The sequence below is a fragment of the Melanaphis sacchari genome, unplaced genomic scaffold, assembly GCF_002803265.2.
Source record: "Melanaphis sacchari strain LSU unplaced genomic scaffold, SCAv2.0 Contig1_pilon_pilon, whole genome shotgun sequence".
Classification (NCBI taxonomy): Eukaryota; Metazoa; Arthropoda; class Insecta; order Hemiptera; family Aphididae; genus Melanaphis; species Melanaphis sacchari.
In genome coordinates, this window is record NW_020270976.1 from 3,996,072 (window position 1) to 4,023,839 (window position 27,768).

At 27.2% G+C, this 27,768-nt stretch overlaps 2 protein-coding genes across 2 annotated transcripts in view; one reads left to right on the forward strand and one right to left on the reverse strand.

Moving 5' to 3' along the window:
• The window catches only part of LOC112593056 (transcription factor AP-2-epsilon), a 172,918-nt gene that overhangs the window by 35,651 nt on the left and 109,499 nt on the right, over positions 1-27,768 (forward strand). The window contains exon 2 of the mRNA XM_025337290.1: positions 19,810-19,869. The gene's annotated coding sequence lies outside the window, so the exon portion shown is untranslated. The remainder of the gene's footprint in view (positions 1-19,809; positions 19,870-27,768) is intronic.
• LOC112593055 (dynein regulatory complex protein 11-like) lies at positions 8,835-16,456 on the reverse strand (the record flags this gene model as incomplete). The annotated part of the gene is made up of 11 exons (XM_025337287.1): positions 16,123-16,456; positions 14,924-15,076; positions 14,467-14,855; positions 14,221-14,385; positions 13,694-13,984; positions 13,412-13,635; positions 13,036-13,324; positions 12,719-12,960; positions 12,176-12,412; positions 11,911-12,117; positions 8,835-9,215 (listed from the first exon to the last, which is right to left on the reverse strand). Coding segments are annotated over exons 1-11 (2,736 nt in total), but the record flags the coding sequence as incomplete, so codon positions are not given.

Below are 27,768 nucleotides of genomic sequence, written 5' to 3' on the forward strand. Positions count from 1 at the left end.
ACACACACACACACACACACACACACACACACACACACACACACACATATATATATATATATATATATATATATGTATTTTACGTACACACGACAACAGCAAATTACCTACTACTGTTTAAAATAATAATAATAATAATATATAAATATATGATAATAAATTCGGTAGTCGGAGAACCGAAATGAAATGCGTACAATTAGAGCCGCGTATAGTATAGTGTGGCGCTGGAAGGATCGTGCCGACCGCCCTGAGGGTTTATATATATATATATATATATATATATATATATTCATACCGCCGCGCTGACACCCGTAATCATAATACCGTATTATGTATGTATACGCATAATATTGATATATACGTAAAAATAATAATAATATTATACTCGCGTATAATATTATAATATACGAATGCACACGTACGGAGAAGAGAGATACTACATAAATTCGATTCGAATGACGCCGTCGTGCGGTGCGCAGCTAGTGGTGGTCGTCATTCGACATTCCGCGCGTCGCCGCCGCTGCCTACGGATTTCATAGTTTTTGATTCGAATCTGCGGTTGACGAGTTGAACGACAATTATTGAAGCCGTACAAAAATTATTGAAGTTTTCTAGTTTTGATTTTGAAGACAGAAAATTGCACGATACGTCGATATATGTAGCCAACCGGCGCGGCACTCCAAATGGAAAAAATCTAAAATGATTGAACTAAGTAGTATACATACATACCTATACCGCTAATTTTCTAGCACAGACATATTATATCGCAGTATAAGACGCGCATAACACTTGTATATTTTACGGACGCGTACTTATAATTAAAACTCGAAAGCACATCGCGCACTACTGGATTTTTGACAAATTGCTGAGTATATATCGGATCGTACATCAGCTGGTACACCGCACGTCGAGAAATATTTTCTTTTTAACGCGGCACCTCGGGGTCATCAGATAATGTCACACGGTCGTTTAAAATATCGTTTGTAGCATTGAAAACGATTTGCGCGTCGACTTGATTTGTTTTTTTTTCTAAAAGGATGCATTAATAATGATTAAAATAAAAAAAAAAAAAATGTCTATCTCATATTTTTATCACATTATAATATATCTATAAAAAATAAAATCTTATAACAGCGTTTCTAAATAAAATTCATAAAATAAAATAATCGCGATTAGCACTCGCTACATTTAACTATGTATAATCGTACATAATATATTCGGCAAGATAAAAAAGATATTGTTCATTTGAATTTTGAATACAGCCATTATTTTTGTCACGTTTTTTATTAATTGAGGTATACAAAATAATTAAAATAATCGTTAATTATTTTTATAACGCCCGTTGCATTCTGTTAAATGAAGTTACACCATAAAATAAATACTAATTGACCGGATTATATTTACTTTTATCCTAGTGCTGTATTTACGCAATCCAAACAAAAACTTTATGCAAACTATTAAAAACTTATACCTACGAATATGTTTTAAATTAGTTAAAACTCAGTTTGTTTACCTTTATTAATATCGTCATTGACGGATGAGTAATAATCATATATAATAAATATGACAATTAATATAAAATAAATTGTTGTTCATCAAACACATTTAAATGATTGTATTTTTGAGAAAAAGGTAGTGCTGTTATTATTATGTCTATTTTTTTTTTTTTTTTGTTTACAAACTAATTGCAAGTTATAAACTCCTATTCCGGGGGTGCTTTGTTCAGTTCAATTGCTCCATCAGTGATTTACAAACAATTATCTGGATAAGACCTAATCCTAATGGATTGTAAAATACACACGCACATATATAAATACACCATTTGCGTTACTGGAGGATTAAGAAGGGTGGTTTTTTCACACAACATTTCAATGAACAAATAGTGAATCAAACAATACGCTTTTTATGTGTCTACAATCTACATGTATTATATCATTTCGATAATTAATATAACCATTTTAGCATTTTATAGACTACAGTAAGGATTACATTATGTCATTATATATATATATATATATCATAGTTTATACATATGCACTGTGCGACTTAATTCGGAATAAAGCAAAACTATAGCTTATTATTGGCTAAAAAAATTAAGTTGAAGAATTATTATTTGAGATAAAAATCATTTTTTTTTTTTAAATTTTTTTTTACCTATAGTACTTTTAATTCAACATGATATTATAATATATGTACATACTATATGTGTCTATCAGCTAAGTTAAAGTTTCGATGATCTAGAAAAAAATATTAAAAATTTATATTTTCAAATAAATACTATTAAGGAAGGAAAATGAGGATATTAAACCATAACACAAGGTATTATTGTTATGTCATCCTGATGTATAGTATTTGAAAACCAACAACTTCATGACGTGCTTAAAATTTAAGATATTGATTTTATACTTTTACAGTGACAATAAGGGGTTAACCGTCATCTGGGGCCTTAATGATATGTGCGTAATGAAAATTGAATACTAAACCAACTTTGAAGAGGATAGGGGTGAGTTCAATTGGAGCGGACATTTGGGATGGAAAACCAAAGACGCCGCGAATAAAACGATTATGAGGCCATCAGTGGCGTCACCATCATCGAAAAGGGTGCGCCTGTGTATATTTTTCGCTCTCGCCCAAAATATTCGAATTGCAAATTCAAAATTGATTTTTTATAAAACCAATTCGTCTGTGAAATTTAAATTTTATTTTGTAATATATATATATATATATAAAGGGGTCGATCTCACCGACTTAGAGGGTTGTTGGATCAAGACCGTGTGTAAATGACATGTAAACAACCGCATACATGTACCTACGAGATGAATCAATTAACTATGTACAGACATCAAAAGATCTCGTGTTGTGGGAAATTAATTGAAAAAAGGCTTGTGACAAAAAAAAATATTCATAAAAAGGAGTTTAATGGTTTTTTGATTTTAATAACTGTTACAAGGCAGATGGCCGTTGTCAAGACAATTAAATTAAATAAACTTTTTAAAGTGCACACAGCGGGAGGTTTAACTCGTTCTATTTTATTTATTTGCATTTTTGATAAGTTTCACGTGATAAAAAAGAAAAACAAATAAATATTATTATAAACATAAAAAATAAAGTTATATAAAGATAATAAAATCATACAGCATCGTAGTCATCATATTTTGAGCGTGATTTCAAAAATTGATTGTTGATAGGTATATCGCACTAGAAGACGACTAAAATAATAATATGCTGAATTAGAAATAATTAAAAATAAATATAAAAAATAAGAAATATTAGTTTTCGTTAATCATGAGTCATGACCCACTAAAAAATATATTATTTATACAATATTAAAAATGTTCACTTTTTTTTTAAAATCTATTCAAACAAATATAATTACTTTTTAACGGGTTATTAAGTAAAGTGTTTTATAATTAAATTTTATATTTTGCTTGAAAGTGATAAAATATTTTTTAAATCATGATAATCAAAGCTGTGTTTAATATTATACAGGATACCTATTGAATTTTTTAATCAACGTTAAAGCATTAAACCGTTTTTAATTAACCTACCTATCAAATGTATACAAAAATAATCTATAGTGTTTATCAACATAAGTATAACGTGTAAGTCATATTATATATACGTTTCATTATTTCAAAATATGTTAAATGATAAAAAATTCTATAGAAAAATATATACATACAGGCGTATAATAAGATTCATTTTAAAAGCTATATAAGGCGAAACACTAGTAACTCCAAGATCACAGTATATCTTTAATATTCTACGTGATGTTTTAAACTATTTTGTTATTTTACTATTAGTTGTACATCATAATATTTTAGATTCTTATATTATATATATTACATTCAAATTTCATTAATAAAGAATAAAGATCATAGACATTAGCATAAAAAGAATAAAATTGAAATACTATAGGCAATTTATGTGGTCTCATGCGTTAATATAATTTAAAAAAAAAAAAGTTAAATTTATTTCATAAATATGTTGCACTGAATTTATGAATTTGCCGATTAGGTACATGAAATCGGCAGATAAATTGATGATTTCATAAAATCAGCAACGCATGTTGTCTGTTGCTGAAAACGTGAAATCGGCAAGATCCTTCTTAAAAAATTATAAAATATAATTCAATATAAATAATATGTTATATACATGATCTTACATAGAACACTGGAAATATAATAAAATCTAATTGTAATAATAAATTATGTGTACAAAAATTAAAAAAAAAAAAAAAAAAAAAAAAAAAATCGAAAGTTATAAAATTATATTTAGTGTTATAGATTATGTATTATATATACATTTAGGGCCAGGGTGACACGCCGAATTACACATCATGTCATTTTTCCTACATGTGCATTTTTTTTTTTTTTTTTTTTTTGATATGCGAATCGTGAAGCAGGTACAACGTCGATAGCCTTGTCTGTTCCTAACTGACCCGTTCCGGAACTAGTTTCCGTAAAGAACATTAATCTAATTAAACGTCTGCAGCCGTTAGCCGACAGTTCTCCGTAGTATTTAACTATTCCGCTCCAACCGTGTGCTCAGAACTCCTATCCTTCATTGATGCATTAGACGAGGAAATATTATCAGTCGATGATTTTAGTAACAGTGACATAGACGAAAATTAAAACGCGATCGGAAAGACGGCGGTGCGACTAACGCCGGGTAAAAGATAATGGTTAGGTAATGTCAATGAGCACGCGTACAATTATTGGTTATCTATTTAGATACCGACTACTACTATTTGTAATTATGTCATAATAAATGTGTTATCGAATTCATGAAATCGACGAGAAATAGTCTGTCTAATTCATGAAATCGGCAATCAAAATTTGTCGATTTCATGTTTTCGGCAACAACGTTATATTGATTTCATGTAATCGGCAATTTCATAAATTCGGCTCAACATAATATATACATATTCTGTACAAATTGTATGAATTATGATCAGTAAAATATAAGCTAAATATATATATATATATATAAAACAGTATATTTTTAGCGGGATAAATTATAATTTTTTTTTTTTATTATTAATTGAATCGTTGATTGCAAAAACGACACGAGTCACATTTTTTGTGAAACATCATGAGTCAGAAAACTTTGAAAATCAATAATAAAAAAACATCATATTATTTACATACACAAATTATGTATAATCAGTGCATACTATATTTCTACAAGTATTCATTTTTAAATAATTAATTTTCATAATTATTTAAATTATACACTTTTTATCAATTATACGAAAGTCTTAAAAAGTTGACTCATGTCGTTTCTGTAATCATCGATTCAATTGTAATTTATTAGTTTCAAAAATTAAACATAAAAAAAAAATTATCCATAACAATCATTAATGATGCTGACTATAAATTTAACACTTGTTTGAAAAGTGTATAGATGTATTCGAAATTTCTGATCCTAACTACGAATAAAATGTATAATTTCAATAAAAACTGGAAAGTTCCAATCGAATATATATATATGTAAATTGTATTTTGAACGTACTTATATTGTAAATGCTTTAAATTCGGTGACACCTATTTACATTTTTACTATATTATAAACTTTTTTTTTATTATTTATTCTTAAGCTAAGGTTGACCAGTGTAATGATCTTCAACTATAGTTAGGTTTATATTTTTTTCCATATCAAACCTAGTAATAAGACTACTCCAAACAATGGGGTCGTGACTTGTGAAACACTTAATGCTAAAAGTATGAATTTCTGGAGTGCCTAGAGGTATTGACTGTAAAGAGTATTATACGTTAGGTGTAGTTCTCACACTCGCCTCCTCTTTTCTTTTTTTTTTATTATTATAATATTATTATCAAATTATGTTAAGTAAATCCGAAAGTACAGGTATAAACGATTAATAAAAAACACAATGAATTGATAAAATGTACATTGGCAAAACAAGGTACAAAATCTTTAGGCTATAGTAATAATAGGTACATTGGACATTGGTATTTCCATATCGGAAATATCATGAGTTTTTATGGAATTTGAATAACTGTAGATATGACTTTTTAGACATATTCCGCAAAGGATCTAATAATAATACTTTTTTGTGTACATAAAAAGTTATTATTTAAAAACTCAATCATCATATTTTTATAGTTAATGAATTTAGGCACTGATGCAACTTAATTTTCATGTTATAATTAAATTCTATTTTACAAGACATACACACTCAAAAACTACAAACGACGTACGTGACTATTTTACAAATATATATCTATAATATATTATATATTATTATATAGAATATCTCAATGGCTATTATTTGAAATTCTATTCTAGTTGCACATAATCCAAATAAAGTCTTGATTTGGTATATTTGTATAAACGTCGTCCGCATTCAAGTGCTCAAATAAAAGTAGTTAATATCTATCCATTATTTAATAATAATTCCTATTCACGCAATGTACACTGAATAAGGTAGGTACTTTAAATAATATGAAATGTAAAGGTTTCTGATGAAAATTATTTTCACGATAATTTTGTTGGTATAACGTACTTGGATTTATTCACAAAAAATAATTTTTGAACCCAGTGGAACGCCCGGAGCATTATGTGGAAGGTATTCCCAGCTATTCTGTGCCTTGATATTGTTTTATTGTTTTTTTTTTTTTTTTTTTTAATGTTATTTATGCTTACAAAAGTTTTATGCGTACAGGTCGTTTTATTTTTTTTTCTATATTTGCTACTTTAGGTCAAAGATAAATAATTATTATAAGGGTAACATAAATTAAAAACCAACGACATTATAGTACACTGGTCACCGGTCAGTGTGCACAACACCAATTGAAATACGCATAATATCTAACAAATAACAATGAAATTTAATGATATGCACTTACTGTTCGGAACAACAATATCATAATAAATATATGCTATAACATCGGCGACGTTATGCCACTACAGTGTAACAAAATGGTCGGTGGCGGAGAGAGTACGTTATATTATGTCGCGCGTTGGCCAGCAGCGTGTGTGCGTTTACGCGCGCGCACGTCGGTTCGACGCTCTAGCGGGTCAAAACGCGAGCGAGGGGGGGAGGCATATTGAGCTTTTGCGCGAGTGTATATACGCTAGCGCGCGGGTCGCGGTGCGAACTTCGCGCCGATCAATGCGCTCCGGGCGCAAACTCACCCACCGTCACTGCCCCCAATCGCACCCAATCCTGGCCAACCGTCGCGCCCCGAGCGGCCGACGCGCGTCCAACGCACGTCAGTCAGCCCCTTGGCAACCACACGCCGCGCCGCGCACACCGCACTTTTCCGTTACACCAGTCTTCCCCCCCCCCAGAGTTCCCGAGCACCATCGTTCGCGCACTTCGTCGTATAGTCTACACTGCCGCCTGCCCCTTACGATGTCAACGGAGGGGGTTGCGCGACCGGCGGACCGCGTAATAAAATCTACCGCCGCCGCCGCCGCCGAATTGGATTGGAGAAAAAAAAAAAACTCGCGAGTCCGATTTTATTAAAACGAATACTTCGTTACCGCACTACAGTCGAGTTACGTGCCGGTGCAAGCGCTTTTCGCTCTGTTTTTCTCGCGCTCGTTTTTTCCACCACCAGACGGCTAATGTTACACATCACCCCCCGTCAAAGTTTCGATATATTATCGTCGAATTATCTGTAAATACCTTTATAAGCAAATTGAAGTTTATGTAAAAACATACTATACATATATATTTATATCTATCTCAGCAAACTTAAAGTTTTTTTTTCTTTCATCGACGTAGATCATCAACCGCAAGAACTTGTTTATAAAATAACTTATTGTTGTTTTTTAATTTTTTTTTTTTTTTTTTGAGAACATTGTTTTATGTTATATATTATTAAGTGTAGGTATCTACTTACGTATATTGCGAATATTATCGTAAAATTTGCATTTTAGATTTTAAAACAATTTATTTTCATTTTGCGTATCTGTTATCACTTTTTGTATGACTAGTAAAAATGTTTCAATTTTTAATTTTGATGATGGTTTATGGTAAAAAATTAAATCTAATCTTGAATTTTAAATTTAGATGAAATTAGGCAATATTTATACGATAAATATTATCATATTATATACCTGTAAACAATAACATTTTTATAACATTAAGATTAATTTGTTACTATCACCTATTTATGTCATAAATCTATTTATTCTATTCTACGTTGATAACGAGTCGGTATTGACTCGAAATGTATAATAATAATAATATAATAAAACGGAAATATATACTATTACAATAATTAAATATTATTAATATAATAAAATTAAATGTTTTCTGCCAAAATTATTTCAACCAGCTATTGCATTACTAACAGTCATATAAATTAGGTATTGTTAAAGCGATATAAATATACTAATAGATAGGAATATAAGCTGATAGACCGCCTTGCTTAGAATCGTTTTTGGGTCCTTTAAATTTAGATTTGACACATTCAATACAGTGATTTATTCAATAACAAGATGAATCCGACAACTATTGGACAGTAGAGCAGTTATCTTATTTACCTCCCCCCTCTACCATATTTTTAATTGAATACATGTATATTTGTATTTATACCTCAGTATCCAACTTTACCTTATAAAAATCAGATTATTATAATACGCATTGCTTGTAAATATTCAAATTAATATTATAAATTGATCAATAATGAATAAACATAGAATAGTGTTGGAAAAAATTGAATTATTTAAATTGTATTCTACCTTTGTGCAGTCAAAGTACTATAGTTATTTCATGAAAGTCCAAAGCTACGAGTATATATCGTTAATTAATTGATTAGTATTACACATTTCAAATGTTAAAAAAATGTTTATTTTTTTTCGTTCTTAGTATTTTTATTGTTTAATGTTAGTTTCGTTTCCATTTCTAATACCTTACTTACACCTATAGATACATATTTGTTATACCACTTATAGTATTGTTCAAATTGTTGAGGGTTTTGCTTCGGGTATTCTAATATTACGGGTACAAACTCAGCGGGATCCAATGGATGTTTCCTGAGTGTCAGCACCCGTTCAGTGGTCATTACTTTGGCTACAATGTCGGCTATCATCTGCCTTGAGTAACCGGCCAACATTGTGGCCAATGGTGTAACTGGAAATGTTCGGCTAACTACTGGATAGCTCATTAATAAGTCGTTGAGAAATAAAAATGTAGTGCAGTCGTCAGGTACAGTGAACACGATGGTCTCAAATATATTTGACTGAAAAAAAATATATATTTTTAATTCAATTTTCAATAACAATATTTTTGGTTTAATCACCTATAATGACATTATTTATTATTATGTTATTTTTACATTAAACTAATTTTTATTATTTATTATTAATTTGTTCGTTTATTTTAAACTTCTTGAATCATAATAATATTATATAATAGATAATAGTTATCGCTTTATAACTATACATTATTCCTTGACCCTTGTTGCTTGGATACATAAATATTTTAACTATAATATAACTTATGTAAAGTGATATTATTTTGAAGATTGATAACAACTGACAGTAGATATATTATAATACATAATTACATTAATGTAGATTATATTAATATAACTTAATATAACTAAGTTAAGTCTATATTGCTTTTTTTTTCTTTCGTGGTTTACTAATCATTGGTACTCATTATGAGTATAGTTTTCCAATCAAATCATTTATTTGTATACAATACGTGTATAATATGCTCTATACGTCAATAAGAAACAATATTTGATAAAATTATTCAAAATCTTAATATAAATATAAGTACTTGCCATTATATTTAACCGGGTAATAAAATTTGATTTTGGAAATAATACAAATTTATTAACTAGAATAATATAATGAAAGATACGATATTTTAAACAAAACAACGATGTATAAGATATTAAGATACGTAAAAAAAAATTGCATGGCTACAAAAGAGATTCTAACTTTTTTTAATTAATTTTATTTATTCCTATGGCAAGCTAAAATTTGAGTATACATAGAGATCATTTTTATTTATTTTTGATATATTTTCACGTGAATATTAAGAATGATTATGTATTTTGTTCATAGTAATTTAATCCAAAACTGATGAATATACAATTATATTATTAATAATATAAATAATTATGTTTAATTTTTAAAACATTTTACTTGAACCGTAGGTACGTGACATAATTAACCCCTTGCGAAAGACGAGAGCACAAACGAGTAAAGCAATGAATCATATTTATTTCATATCATTTATATAAAATAAAATAAAACAAGAACCGTTTAATCATAATTATAATAGACCAAGCTTTATAGGTCCGTGTAAATGCCGAGACAATGGATGTGATGGGATGTGGAGATTTTCCGTGTCATAGGTATGCGGTTAATGAATGGAATAATTATATGGTATACGCTCTATACTCTATAGTGTAACGAGCACATCGGGTTTTACAGGTTCCTCTATATAAGCATTTTTTTTCCATTATCCATCCCTCTCGTCCACCCGCCGCCGTCGTCGTTTGGTAATATCATGAGTAAAAATCTCTGGACTTGGCACACACGCACTGTGTTATTATTGTTCTTTTTATACACTCTTAGGTGCACACAACACACACACATACACGAATGTGTATAATAATCGATAAAAAGCAATACAACATAAAACATTGTCCTAGATGCTTGTCGCGATTCGACTGAGCACGGCCTCGTAGTTTGGTTCAAATGAAATATCGATGGGCGGACCTATACAGTACATAAGAAAAACTCACCAGAACAACGAATATATCTAAGGATATCTCAAAACTGTTGTATTTATGGTGATATCCCCTCCTCTTATCCTTTTCCTTTAATACTTAATAATAATTTTGAAAACAACAATCTTATTAATTATTATGCTTTAAAATACATTAAATTCTCTATATGGCCATCAATATATGTTATATAGATTACATTATTATTATTTATTATAATATTAATAATAGTGCATTTGAAAAAAATAAAAAATAACATGAAAATATATTTATAAATAAATCCAAAATAAGATAGTTTTATCTTTGAAAATATTTTATTTCTATGTTTTTATAATAATAATATAAGTACATATTATGTACTTATAATGCACATATTAATAAAAATTTAATAAACTTGAGTACAGTGTTTTTTTGTTTTTGTTTTTTTTTTTTTTTTTGAAGAAAAATAATTTTCGTTTTATAATTCAAAATAATAAATAAATAATGGTTAAATTTTTTTATAATAATTGTTTAATACATCATTTTAACTCTATAAATATGATTAAATAGTTTATGGAACAAACACACAGAACAGCTAAAATTAAAACTTAAATCTAAAAAAGCTGAAGAGCTATAATGTATGTGTGTGTATACGTATTAGTGTATGAAATTAAGAGGAAACATAATATAAACTTCAAAACTGTATAAATATTAAAAAAAGTATTGTTATAAAAAAACTCTTTTTCTAACTTTTTATTTTATTATTATTCAAATAGTACCTAAATAAATTGTCTTTAGTTATTGTTTTAAATTTATTATTACACCTATTCTATAAATTACTTATTTCACCATGACTTAATTAATTATTAGCTACTTGTAAATCACTAATACACACATCCTAAATATTTTAACATACTTAACCATAATTATATTTACATGAAAGTTAAATATTGTTATTAACTTAAAACATCATATACAAGTAGGCAATGTTTGAAAATTATTAAAAGTTAATAATGAATGTATTGTTTTCTTTCTTAGAATAAATATTTCACTAATTAATTATACATATGCCTTGTTATTGTTTGCGTATGATGTTATGTTTTGAAATTAAAAAAAATTATTTGCTTCATAAATCATAGAATAATAATACTATTAAATAATCATTACCAAACTTAATGTATATTTTATATGCGGATTGAGTGTTGATACATACTAATTTTGTTTTGGAAGTTAACCAAGGGCTCCTTGCTTTTCCTATCACTATGATACGATCAGCTTTGTTTAAAGATTTCATAAGTTTTATCAACAACTTCTGCATTAAATTTGGTTTGTATACTTTTAAATCATTTGGGATACTTTTATAAAATGGAACATCTGCTAAATCCACTTCAATTACAACTGGTTGATATGTTTTAGCAAGCTATATAAAATGTAAAAGATTTTATTTATATTTAAATAAACGTTTCATGTAATATTACCTTAATAACATTTTTAACTAATTGATTTATTTTTGGAAGTTCTGGATAATTTTCTGACACATTTTTAAGTGTTAGTTCGATCTTTAACGATCCAGTTTCTGTGCATATTGCATTTATTAATATTGATTTACCAGACTTTTCGGGACCAGCTATCAATAATGATCGACTAAATTTGATATTTTTTAATGTTCGAAGTTCTTCGAAAATCAAACCGATTACACACAACTCTTTAATAATCTATACAAGTATAAATTAATCTAGAGTTTAAACCTATTCTTTACATATTATTGATAATATTATACCGGTATGATACATTAATTAAAATTTAATGATAACAAATAAATATATATTTTATTTACTATTTATTCTTATTATTGTTGAGCCATTGTACATATATAACTTCAAAAAACTCTTTGAATAATAATAATAAAAAAGAAAGTATTTTAATAAAAAATATATAAATATATGGATAATTTTTAGAGAGTATCATGAGTAACAAATTGTATTGACTTAAACATTAGCAGTCAAGTTAAATTAATTTACTTGACGTATATCGCCTAAGCCATAAGGTGGATCAGAATAATATGGTTCGTTTCTTAATACACAAGCACTTAATGAAATTTCTCCTTGAAAATCGATGAATCTTGAGGATACCGACTTTTTAATTAGATTATTTTTAACCAATTCTTCAAAAATTTCATTTGGACTAAGTTCTGATTTATTTTCTTTAATTTTTCTCTTAGACTTTTCTGTATTTTTTTTTTTTGGCTCTTTGTATTTCTTTTCTGTAATTAACTTATATAATATTATATACATAACTAAAATTTAAAAATTATTTAATATTTTAATAAGAACTCTACTTAAATCTTGAGCATATGCCATTTTTAAAAGAATTAATTCTTTCTTAATAGTTTCATCAACTAAAGCTCTAAGTTCCAATTGAGCTTTTGAATAGATTTCAGATTTTATTAAATCTTCCCTAGGTTCATTTTTCACTTCATCATATAACGCCCAATTACTATCATATTCATTAAATGTGTCTTTAAACTTTTCTATTAATTCACTTGGTTCCAAAACAACGCCCAAAATTTTAATAGCTGCTGTTAATTTTTCTTTCGTTTTTGCGTTTTCTAAATTTTTTTCTTTTTCCTACATTTTAGGTATAAATTATGGATATTGTTTATTTTTTTTATGCGCGTAAATTAATTATATGTATTTCATGTAGGTATACATTACAGTTTTATTTTTTTCAACTAATTGTTTGGTTAATTCTTTTCTCTCTTTAGCTGGTTTGTTTTCAAATTCTATAATTAACATAGCAAGTATTTCAGCCATTTCTATAGTCATCCACCTTCCTGTTTGAAAAATAGCCGAACCTCCAAGCGGTAATCGTTGTTTTAATGCAGACTTATAACGTATATCTGGTATATTTAACTCTTTTAAAATGGCTGGTGATAAAACTATACAACATAAATATTATAAATTATGATACAATTGTGTGCAAATAATTGGTTTTACTTATCGGTGGTAATCCAATAACATTATTATTATCGTCAGAGAACATGATAGGTTTTGAATCTGGCCACGTCGGTAAATGATGACACATTTCAAAATATTTCCATACATACGCTCTAAGCTCATCTTCGATTTCTTCTATTATTTCATGTTTGTCACGTTGAACAAAATTTTCTTCTAATTTAGTTATAACTTTACGATACTCGAAGTCTGCTTCAGTTTGCTGTATTTGAATTGTATCCTCTAGTTCATAATTAATATTAAAGTTTAATTTTTCACTAGTGATATGCATACCTATAATTATTAATTGAAGTATATTTTTATAGTATAAGTATAAAACATGATATAAACTATACAATTCATTATTTTTTTTTATTACTCGTAAATAAATAATAAATAGTTAATTTAATAAGTATAGCTTTAGTTATGATAATATGAAACAATAATTATTTATTTACAATAAAGATTAGAAAAAATCAATTTATAGTATTCTTTTCATTGACAAATTATAATTATAATTATAAATTTACCAAGTAGAATATGTCGTCTTAATTTCCTAGCTTTAGTTTGAACCATTAATCGATAATATCTCCAATATCGCTGAATCTTGACTGCCGCTTCTCTACCTTTTTCTTTACTAGGCTGTTTATATTTCCCAGAAATTATGTTGTTTCTAGTTATTCTAGCAGAGATTACTAAATTAAACAAAATTTAAAATAATTAAAAAATTTCCAATAATATTAATTCCTTTAATATAAATTGATATGCATGTATACATTCATTAACAGTTACACGATCTTTTACTGCTCTGATATGTTTTTGAATGAATTTTATAGCCAATTCCTTTGAATTGTCTTCACTTGTAATTTTGTGGAATTTAGGTACAGGTTGAACATCAAAAACAAATTTTTCGACATCAAATTGAGATTCCGATGATTCTAAACTAGCACTAGATAGCTTTACATCTTCTATTTCAATATTTTCGTTTTGTATTTCGCTTAATAAGTCATTGTTTTCTTCCATCACAATACGGTTATTTATTTCATTAATCTTGTTATCCATATCATCTAAAAATAGTCGTCTCTCATTCCGAAAAAATCGAGGTATTCTTAATTCAAACTCGTCATAGGTTATTTTCATATTATTCAATTCTTCAATTATTGGTCTATGCAAAAATAATTTTAAAATATACATATACTATATAAAGTAATAATACGTTTTTCTTAAACATACGTGTATATTGATAAATCTTCATTAATAAGAATTTTTTTGAGCTCAAATATACGACCAAAAGTACACGTTAATACATTTTTTATGAAAATTCGTAACTGTGGTTGTATAATGTAGTCATGACATTTTGTTAGTTCGTTACAAGTTACCATATATCTTAAAACAATTAAGGGGAAATTAATTGAATACATATAAAATTCATATTTTTATATAAGTACCTACATATTATAATACAAGTATATTTATTGTTTTTAAGTACCTATACCTACATACCTATAATTGGTATTTTAAATGTTTCATTATTGTTTGAAATTGTGTTTTCAATATTGAATGTTTACAATCAAAACATCAAAGAAAATGTATTTTGTATATAAATTATAACATTATTAATTATACATAATATGTAGGTATTGGTGAATAAATTCAATTAGAAAATTTAATATTATTATAATAAATTCCATTATGATTTTTTTTTTTTTTTTTTTTTTTTAATAAAAATAAGTTGTGTAGTACAAAAATGTATTATGTGTTACTGTCGAAAAATGATAATAATAATACCTGTTTCAATAGAAATTTTATAAAGGTAAAAAAAAAATCTTTAAGTACTATAAATGATGAACAGAAATGTATAGTTAATGTCAAAATGTATATTATCGATGCTTTAAAATGATCAAATAATGTGTACATTTCGTGTTAATTATATTTTAAATTTTAAACCTATATATTACTCCACTGACGTGTTCGCATCGAACAGATATTTTTCTTGACTAACGTTTAAACAATCCACGTATTATTAGATAACATTGTTATAACAATCATAATTATATTTTCGTATTTATATGTATATTATAGATACTCATATAATGGCTAGGTATACCTGCAGTAAATGGTAGTCATAACAATAATTTTGCACGAGATTCGACGACTGTTTTTTTTTTTTTCTGAGTTTTAAAGACGACGATCTAAAATTTGAATAACGTTTGCGGCACTTTATTGTATTGGCGTGTAATTATTCACATCGCGCGCAAAATATCAATTATTCCATCTACCCGTTAGCGGGTAGACGGCGGCAGCCGATGATGGAGAACGGGCGGAACCTATGGCGCTGTACATATTGTACGAATGTCGTATACCAAGAGCGCTTCGCAACAATATGCGCAATGTAATATTGAATTATATTATATAAATGAATATTATAATACCTAACGTACAACCCGGCCGCGGTTGCTCGTACCAGATTTCTTTCGGTGTTCGGGGCGGCGACTACGAACGCCCGATCGTCGCTCTCGATCCGTCGCAGCCGCCCGACGGCGTCCTTCCACGCGGGCCCGGCGCTACAACGGTGGATGCAGTCGACCATTACCGGCGGCGATGTCGCCAAAACGATATCGTAACCGTAACCGACGACGGTGTGGTACGCGTATGGTAGGTAGGTATTATCGTGTGGTCACCTCTATACCGCGGTTATAACGTTATACCACCTACCACGTCGTGGTATCTATATCGTCGTGTATCGTGCGGCGGAGACGAGGCGCGGCAAACCGACAATCTATAGGAGAAAGACGGACGGAGCGCTTAAAACATTAATAGTTACCTAGTGTTAATAATAATAATAAATAGTTTAAAATGTGTACGCGACCAATCGTGCGAACCCAACACCTCCTACTCCCGCGGCCGAGCGGTGATCGTAATATTATTTTATTTTATCGTGCGCGTAGCAATGGCAATACAACACAATATAATGCGCGCACAGCGGCGACGTTACCTTGGTAACGAAGATTCGACCGCGATGACGTGGTGGTCGGCCGCGCGAAAAGCTCACCACCCGACGCGGTGAAACCAGTTGTCCGGCAGCTCCCACTCCGAGACGGTTACACGGGCGCCGCCGACCAATACGCGCGGGCCCGACAGCACACCGACGACTTTGTCCGTTTTACGCGTGTAAGTGAAATCATAATAAATAATAATAATAACGTGTACGAGTCGTGTGCGCGTGCATAATATTATCATCATAATAGCAGTATGGCTGCGGCCGATCCGGTTGTCAACCGGTACATCGATCTCGGCGGTCAGGTCCTCCCTTTCGCGAACAACGCCCCCGCCGCCGTTCTCGGGTGAACGAATTTGAACGTATTCCGCACACGACCGATACAGTTTTGTCAACGTCGATTAAGTTGTCCATGTTAAAAACAAAACAAAAAAATAAATAAAACGTATAGGTAAACGATAACTTTATTTAGTTCTATTATATCGTATACATGGTTTATGATTTCGATAATTGAATTTATATAAAATCATATAAGACCCGTGACGATAGATCACGAATAATAATATTATATTATAATAGGCTTATAAAAGGTGAATACGATATTCCGATATTCGAATACGCATCCAGAACTTTCACGAACGATTGATAATTTTATTTATTTTTTCTTGCTCTTCGTAAATATGAAAACGTTAAACTTATTTTAAAGTTTAATTATATATACCTATGTATTCGTATATTATGTTCATATTTTAAGTGCAACCGCTACTTACGTAGTTACTTCTTTTCTCACATAACTCATGTCATTGTATTTTACCGCATAATTACAAATATTCTAAAAATTCTACAGATTTTGTAATTATTAAAAACAAATACAAATAAATAAATATACGTTAATTAATTAACTTTAAAAATAAATCCAACAAAAAAGCTACTGCTGCCAAAAGGTTTGGCATATACTTTGGCGTATAGTCATTAAGTAATAAGTTGGTGACGTTAGTGTATTATACTGTATATGTGTCAGTCTAATGGACGTATTCAATTTGAATTTAATCTTAAATCGTATAAAAAAAACAACAACAATTCTTATTAAATGAGATGGGTGAATCAGATTCTATTGCAAAGGATAATTTATATTTTTATTACTGTGAGTTTATAATAAACTAGATTTTTCCAAATAGATCGCATATACGTAAGTCAGTATTGACGTAAAACGTAAAATGGTATAAATAAGTTTGTAATAAACTTAAAATTAATTAAAATATTTTGAAATATAAGGAGAAAAGTTTCATGTTTCTATAAAAATAACTAGAATTCAATGATGAAAAAAAAATTATTTAACGTTAAAATATTTAATAGCTTTAAAATTATATTTTCAAATGACCATAAACAATTACTGTAGTTTATTTTAAGTCACTTAAATATAATTTTTTCCCCTCAATTCCGGTAAGAATAATTTACGTGGAATCTACAGACATTTAATTTTAAATCCTATTAAATATTTAAATTTTACATTTTGAGATTTTTGACTACCTACATATAATAATTCACAAACATTTGTGACTTGTAAAAATTTTATCAAGCTATAAATAATATATTATTGTTCCTTACAAAATGTTCTATAATTACCACAATACAAGTGATTCATGAATTCAATTTAACTACTGAAATATTTTTTAGAATAAAAATAAATAATATACCTACATCAAATTGTTATCGTAACTCCTTTATAACATGAAATGTATTGTTTGTTTAAAAGTTTTTTTTTCATATTTATTTTTATATACCTCACTATATACTCACGATTTTATAATAAAACTAAAAAAATATTTCAATGCGTTTTTCGTGCAGATTCGTTAACTAGATAAACTATTATTTCATTAGATAAATACAATAAAATTTATTTAACAAAACATTAAGAATTATAGAAGTTTAATGAAATTTAATGACTTAAATACAATTAACCGTATTCTTACGATAAGATAAATTATATTTAATTATAACTTCCATTAAAAATAAAATTTGAAACAAAGTATATAATATACACAATCAATTTTGTAATATCATTTACCTATATAAAATTAAATAATAATATATTATATACTCCTGCACATATGTAATATATTCTATAAACATATAAATATGAAATGGAAGTACCATGTACTTATCGTATATTATGTGATGAATTTACGGCGGCAAGTAAAATGAAAATATCTTAAAAATATTAATTGCACGCGCGCGTCTGCTACCCAACACTCACTGGTTTGAAGCCGCAGGATAAACTACCCAAGCTAATGCAAATTCGCCGTTTTCCATTCGAATAACAATTTTAGTGGTGACTACCGTTTTGAAATGTTTCTCCGCAGTTGTTGCAAATGTCGTAGTTCCCATGCTTGAGGGCCCGTAATCTAGAGTATAGTAGTACGTCACGAAAAACTTCAGTCGGCATTTTCTTAAAAAATATATCGTATCAGTTAATGCTTTTCCCGGTTCCCGTTCAAGAATATATTTTAAAACATTTAAATGCAATTATTTCCTAAATAATAACTCACCATTCATTAGTATTGTATATTATATTTTGGATTTAACACTTTTATTCAAAATTCAAAACAGACTAAATTAATTAGCTCACGTTGTACTCGCATATTGTCTGTATTACAGTAAAAATATTTATATTAACAGTATCATAACATTAATTATCAGACCAAGTTTAAATAGTTACGCACTAAATATGTGCTGTACAAAATAAAAATAAATTACTAATTCAATAATTTGTTGACAATGAAAAACGCAATATTTATTCATTAATATAATGCATTTTTATAAACATAGTAGGTATGTTTATGATACCTACATACATACACAACACAATAAAATATAATGTTTAACATTATGAGTTATCATTATATACTTGAAAATAGTTTACATTAAATATAAAAAAGTAATCACATAATCTTAGCTTAAAATTACGTACTTTAAACATATAATTTCCAATTACAATTAAATAAATTGTACAAAAATAAAACTTTAATCAAAATAATTATTCTTATTTTATTCAATACTTGTTAAATCATAAAAAATACAAAATGTATATATTTTAATGATTTAACTAAACTATTTTTAGACGTGAAAATCATTGGCTGTCATTCTACAGAAGTAGCATCATTACAATCAAAAATGTTCGGTGAGTTTGTATTTATTATTGTTTTTAATAACAAAAATTTAACTAAAAAAAAAAAAATTAAAACGTCAAATTAAGAAATTATATTTTAAGTAAAAATTTGTACTTAGATATTATATTGGAACACGGTTTTTTTTTAACTTTGAGGATGTATCCTACTACTAAAGTAAATTATTAGTATCAATAAACCTATAGGAAAGCGGCAATAGGTCCTCAATCGAGAAGACAGGTGAATTCCAGAAGGCGTGCCGTCTATATAGGATGTTATATATATATACACAAGAATGATAATTCTATTGTATAAGATCTAAAGAGGATGTATATATATTATATATATATACTCATAACGACCCTGTCTATTAATTATTGTTTATTCATAATCAAACAAAGCCGCTTTTTCCCCATGAACATGTATATATATATATACATATACTATGGGGCATTTGGACCACGCAAATGATACGTTTGGCGTCGTGCGGAGACAGTTAGATCGTACCGGGGGTGGAACCGACCCTTATAGACGGGAAATGATGATGATAGTTTTAAGTAAATGGCGTCAATTTTTTGGTCAGCTAGCCCCGACCAGCTATACACACCCAACATTAGTGCGTTTTGTATAACGCCCATAAAGATAATAAAAAAATAAAAAAAACATTGCTCTATAACCCCGACGTGCTTATGTCGCTGTGTGACTTTATACCTGTAATTACTGATACACACATACACACACACATGTACACACAAAAAACAGATATACTAATACACGCACGTTGAACCCTGAAGCCGTGGGAAACGGGTAATGTACCACTAAATCTTCCGACACTCTTATGGATCGAAAGTCGCGCGCCTATACGTATAGCACGTGTTCAAAACTATATTTGCGAACGGCAATAATATGTTCTATAACTCTTAAATGGTAACATGTTATTTACTTTTTTATGAGATATTTTTTTTTCAAAAATGTAATACAATATATATATATATATATATATATACCTATATATATAATAGATATCATATAGGTAAGATGCGGTTTACAGTGTTTGATGCGAAAATTTCCAGCGCTCTCATTGCGGTAGATCTTCAATTACAACAGATTATATACTGAATCATTTTCGACCGTTTATCATAAAATATAAATTACTTGTAAGTCGTAGATCAATCGCGTGTTCGAACCTTTTATATATATTTTAAACATCGTTTACACAAATTATCCTTTTTTAAATATACTGTCTGTATAATATATATTTTTCTGATTTCTAAAGGGTCCCGAAATTATTAGTTTAACTCATCAATTATTAGGATTGATATTATTATTTTTTCATTTTTTTTTTTTAACATTTTATCTACAATTGTCGAAAAAATCAGGTACCTGTTAGTACTGGTTTGGACGTTTATTTTTCGAATATCACGATATTTACAGTTAATACTTTATTGTTAAGATCAATAATTTAGGTCCCTATAAGTATATTCTTTTTTTACAATGTAGCGACAGCTTTGACCATTAGATATAAAAATAAATAACCAACAAGGTCATATTTTTATTTTGTAAGTCTGAATTAAAAAAATATCGATTTATTTTTTTTCTTAGATTTAATTGAATTTATATTATTTTATAAAATTCTCGGATGATTAAAATCAGGCAGAGGTTTTCCAAATGCACGGATCATGTATAGTGTTGAAATATATTTTTTTATACATAATACTAAAATATTATTTAATATTATATAATAAACTATATTTAATTTATAAATTTAAGCTATTGTATATTATTATATTATATTTTTGTAGAATATTTTTCGTTAACGACCGTTAATTTTTTTTTTTTTTGATACTAAAAAATAAACTAAAATAAAAAACAAGTATAGGCACTAATATCCATCACAATAAATTTATAAATAACATACAATCATAAAACATTTTTTTAAATATTTAAATAAAATTAATTATACTTTTTATAATGATTTTATTAAAACATCATCATTAGTATTTGGTGTATTGCCAGTATTTAAATATTTTCTAAAGTAAGCATACCACAAAAATGTTGGGTATAATTTATAATTTAGTCCTTTTTTTTTTACTCATTATTATTCACATAATATAATTATTATGCATCATCGTTTTTCGTGATCAATAATTCAATGGTTGCAATTCTGTATATATTTAAGAATTTTTGCTGCAGTAGGTGTTTCAAAAAACGGTGAAATTATATCTGTTACTAAAAGCAAACAAATACTCAAAACAATTAATATGTTAAAATATAACTTCGACATATTATTTTTAACTTAAAAATTAGAATTATTCGTTATGGTGTAAATATTGAAATACTTTTTAAAATATCTTTTGGAATTGGATTCATATATAGTACCTATTTAAATTTGTTTAGTTATAATTTAAAGACGGGTATAAAAATGATTGTTTTCAGTTAATTAGCTGCTGTATTTTAATGTATTGGACATTGAACCTTTTGATCTTCTATACTATAAACATATTAAAAACTGAAATTACTTACTAAAAAAAAGTGTACCTATAACAGTAAAAGCGTATTCTGTAAGTAATTGATTGGGTAGAATTCCATTTTATTTTTTATATTTGTATACTGTAGGTACAGTATTTACTGCTGTTTGTCTTACTGTGTATAACAATAGAATAATTCTTACAAATTGGTAAATGTAATTATCATTTTAAAATATGTAACCAGCATGGGGTTGATTATTTAAAAGCGGCATAGTTACCTACACAGAAAAAGGGTGGGAAACCGCTACTCTGGCGGTTTTTGGACACTTATAACGCATATGTTTAAGAACAAATTAACATTTCCTTACCTATAACACTAAAATGATTCTTCAGAGTTCATATTTATTTTAATTATAATCTTAATTTAAGTATTTTGAATAATAGCAACTAATAAGAAAAAAAACGTGAGAAGAAAATATAATAAAATGTAAATAATTATTTAGTCATAAATAAATTAAAAAAAGGATAATAATAAAACTATTTAAATGTAATATATATTATAGGTATGCTATCAAAAAATAATTTTTAAACAAAATATAAAATACTTAAATACTGCTCAAAGATTGAAAAAAATTGATTGAATTTGCATAATTTGATTTTGATTATTTCTATATTTATACCTTCATAAGCACTAAATAATATAGTTATAGTAGTCAACTTATAGTTTACGAATCATTAAGTTTTAATAAAAGCATTGCAGTAAAAATATTTCTCAGAAATCTAAATCTAAATATTGCGTTTATTCAAACTCGAATAAAATAAACATCATTATTATTTGTATACGTTTATCGACGTTCGTTAGTATAAATATGTTTTATTTATAACTTCTGTATAGTACCAATTAAAATGTTTTAACCAACGTTTTCTTTTGATATTATTTACAAACATAAATGTAATGGGTTAATATTTCTCAAATCATAAAGAATAAAATAGAATATAATATATTAAATTATTTTTTGATAAAGCATCAAAAACTTAGTTTTCAGGGCGATTTCGAATATTGTTGTAATATGTGTCTAGTGTCTACTTATTGAAATGAGTAATGAGTAATGACGTATAACAAAATATATTATAGCTGCTATAAAATAAATTTAACGACTCAGGATTTTAATTTTAATTTTAGTCTAGGTACTATAGAAACCAATAACAATAATAATTTTAACATTTTATTGTTCATTATTATCAAGACCCACGCAAACATGTTTCGAGTGTTTCGATTGCTCATTTACGCAGAATGCTGCACTTATTTAAATATCATTAATATTGTCTTTAGTCAGTATTGTACGTAAATGGTTGAAACAACTAACATTTTTAACGCACGCTAAAAAAACACGCACAGGTGTTTTGTACATAAATGATTGAAGTATAACATAGCATGTGATAACTATGTTTATTATACAATGTACGTGCATAATTAATCTGATATGTATTACATAATACGTTTCAGATTATTCCGTACACACTTTGATAATTATCTCATGTCAGTAAGAAAAATAGAAAACTTATCTTGCATCTTAAAGATCTCTTCAAGTACTACGATAACTATCTCATTTAGTTGTAAACAATATAATACTAAATTCACGACATACCATATTGATGGACGTATACTCTAAAACTTCTGGTTTAAATTATTTCAGACGCTAAGATTAATATAATTAAAGTAATTAAAAAACGAACGATAAATCAAATAAAAGGAATGATAAATACTTAAATTATTATTTCAATCAAAATTAATGTCCTCACAAAATTAATTACTCTTAAAACCCATTATATTTTTTTATATCTTCTCATGACTTTTGAGAATTTCTGACGCAAGGAAAATGTCATACACATTTTCAATTTCATTCCCTGACATAAGATTATCCTCAAAGAATGTATAGAACAACGTAAAATACTGTAAATAATTCTATAATTTTATTTTATGTGGCCAAGTTAACGTTAAGTACTTAATAATAACAGTCTGACACAAAAATACAGTTTGGGACCTACGAGTTTTATTTTAATTATCGTTATATATTGTGGTGCTCAATTATTGATTTGAGTGGAATTAACTATTAAAATCGTGAATAGTACTCTATAACGATGTTTATTTGATATTATAATGAATGACCTTATTTAAATGTTGAGAATTTTATATATTTAGTCAGTTATGTATATAATTTACACAATAGAAATACACTACATATCATACATGTTATATTATATTATTTAATAGTTAGCTACATAGTACATAGAATATTTTTTTTCATTGTAAATATATAGATATTAAACATAAGTGTTGCTAAGAAATTACGAAATATTAAAATACTTTATGAGTAATTATAAAAGTATTTAATGAGTCAATATTTAGAAAGCATTAAATTAAATTAATTTTTTTAATAAATTTGTATTATTAAGTTTACACTTAGTAAATATTAATACCATTTTAATAAACAATATTTCAATTTCAGGTACTCACGCATATTAAATCACATAAACGAATATGTATATGTATCACGTACTTAATATATTTATATGTTCTTTAAACTTTTGTTGTAACTTAACTCTTTGTACTTTTAAAGATTTTAAACACTAAGCATATTATTCATTCAAATGTTTATACTGTACATTCGTTATTTAAAAAATTTTTAGTATTTAAAAAAATATTATTTTTACACTATTTGATCTTCTTGCAAATTATTTTGAATAAATTACATTCTTAACAATTTTTAATCGCTTTTTTATCATGATTAATTTTTAAATGACAGGGTATATTTTTGATTTAATATTCCGAAGTAGAATATATTTTGAATTATATTGATACATAAAAATTGCAGAATTTTAAACAATAAGTTAATTAGTTATAACTTTTAACTACTTTTAAATGTTTGAATTTTAAACAAGTTAAGTATTGTACCATAGTTGTATCTTCAAATATGTAAGACGTCTATTCCATTTCCCTAAATCTTAAATACTTGCAAGTTGTAACTTAACTACTTGTTCGAAATTTGATTTTTACGTATTATTATACTTCAATAAATATTATGCTGCAGCAGAATATAAAATTAAAAATCTATTTTGTGATTCAAAAAAATTTTTTTGTATTCGTATATAAAAATATTTCACAAAAATTGTTTTTAAAAACGCGCGCTATAAAACTATATTTTACTCTTTTGGTCTCTGACAAATGAAATGACTAATTTTCAAATTTAAATCAAATTAATTACTCATTTATAGTGCTTTTAACTATATTTCATCGTTTTTATCAAATAATCAACTCTATATTTTATATAAAACTCCACAAATCACCATAATGCTAAAAATTCCAATTTCTTAATGCAAACAATTTTTCTATACTCGTATTTAAAATATTTAACTTAACATTAAAAAAAATTGAATTATTATTTTATTTTGCCTTAGATTAAAAAAGTAAAATATAGTTTTATATTGTTAGTCTTTATAAAATATAGACTCACCATAACTGGAAAAGAGAAGTCATTTAATCCTTTCTGTAAACAGTTGAGAATTATATATATATACATATATTTACAAAATAATATTATGTACAATATTCTGCCCGCGCCATCGAACCACTGAGAAATACAATATTACCATTATGCTCTCTGCAGGTTGATGTAAACATTTTTTTTTCGTTCCCGTTATATATTTTGTTTCAATAATTCTTTAATTGGTCAATGAAAACCACGCGGCCTCAAAGATTTATTGTGTTCGGTGCCAGTATTGCGTGCGTTTAAATTGGTTTCTAGCCCTGTAAAATTTATTCATGAAACATACCATTTAAACGCGTTTATTGCCGATGAGATATACGTATGTGTGTTTTTACAATATATGTATATCTTATTATATTTATAAATATAGTATATATGTATATATATGTGTGTGTTTGTATACACCTGCTATATGAATGCAATTCTGAAGGTTGTAAACCCATTATCAACGTAGGTATACTGGTGGTCATACAATATATATATATATATATATATATAATATACACACGTAGTATGCGTACGAATTTTTTTCATTTAATTTAATTGTTCTTTCTTTAAACTACGTAGTCTGTCTGACTGCCTGTCTGTGGGTTCTTGTTTGTATTTTAAATTTAAATTTAAATAGGCATATGGGAATTGGTACAAATCATACAAATCAACTGAGCAGCAATGATAACTTTGTATTATAATATTATGTTTTAAGGATTAAAGCCACAGTTCTATATCGTACAGTGATCTCAGTAAACGTGACTTAGATTATAGTTGCTATCGTGCGATATTTTTCAGCTGTAGTAGGTGTAATAAAGTTTGATATTTTCATATTGTCAGATGCAGTTAATATTATTGTACAATTGTTTTAAACACTAAAATCCAAAGTAAATTAAAACAATTTTTACAAAATATTAATATACCATACAAATTAATAAATCGACTTCCCAAATAAGTCTAAATAAAATTGGAATAATTTTTTCATAAAATATAAACGTGTATCGATTCAAAACTACAGATTAAATTTTTCGAGTACCTATTAGTCTTATTATAACATTTACACATAAAATCGAGAGAAATATTGTGCGTATACTGATCAATTTTATGCTATCAAAAAACCTTCGTCTGTCTCTTATAATATTTATATGATTACTTAAATGCATAATGTTTTCTTAAAGTTTTGATACACTGTTGTGTTTCTCAAACTGCCGGAGGCTGTACATAGTACGCACACATATATATATATTCTTTTACTTATATATATTAGTTTTTTACGCATACATTATACAATTTGTTACGCACCTCTAAATTGTGTAATATGTATTGACTCTTAAAACTATAAGTATAGGAATTTCTTGGCTTACCATTCAATCTTAATCATACTGAAAGACTATACATTTTTTACTGACATATACTTAAACAAACATTTAAATGGTACGGATAGTACCTATATGATTAAAGAAGGAATTCCAATTATTATATTGTTTTATACAAATAGCTAGATATGTTTGTTTACTTAAACCATAATTACGTGTCATACTCATTTCCATGAATATTTTTAAAGATTCAATTAATATTTTTACTTATTTATTGAATTTTGTTATTTTAGAACAGAAATAAATACATTATTCTATATCATATATTGTACACGTGTAACAGTTATTAATTACATTACTAGTTTTTCTTTTTCTTTTTTTTATAACAGAATAAAAATAACAAATATTATACAATTATAGACCTAACTATGACAAACATAAAATTAACTATGTTAATAATTTTAACCTATAGGGGTACAGTTAAAATTATTTTTTCTAAATAAAAAAAATAGTAAATATATAATACTAGTATAATATAAAAGATTAATTATTTCTTAATGCGTTGTACATATAATATCTATTATATAATATTT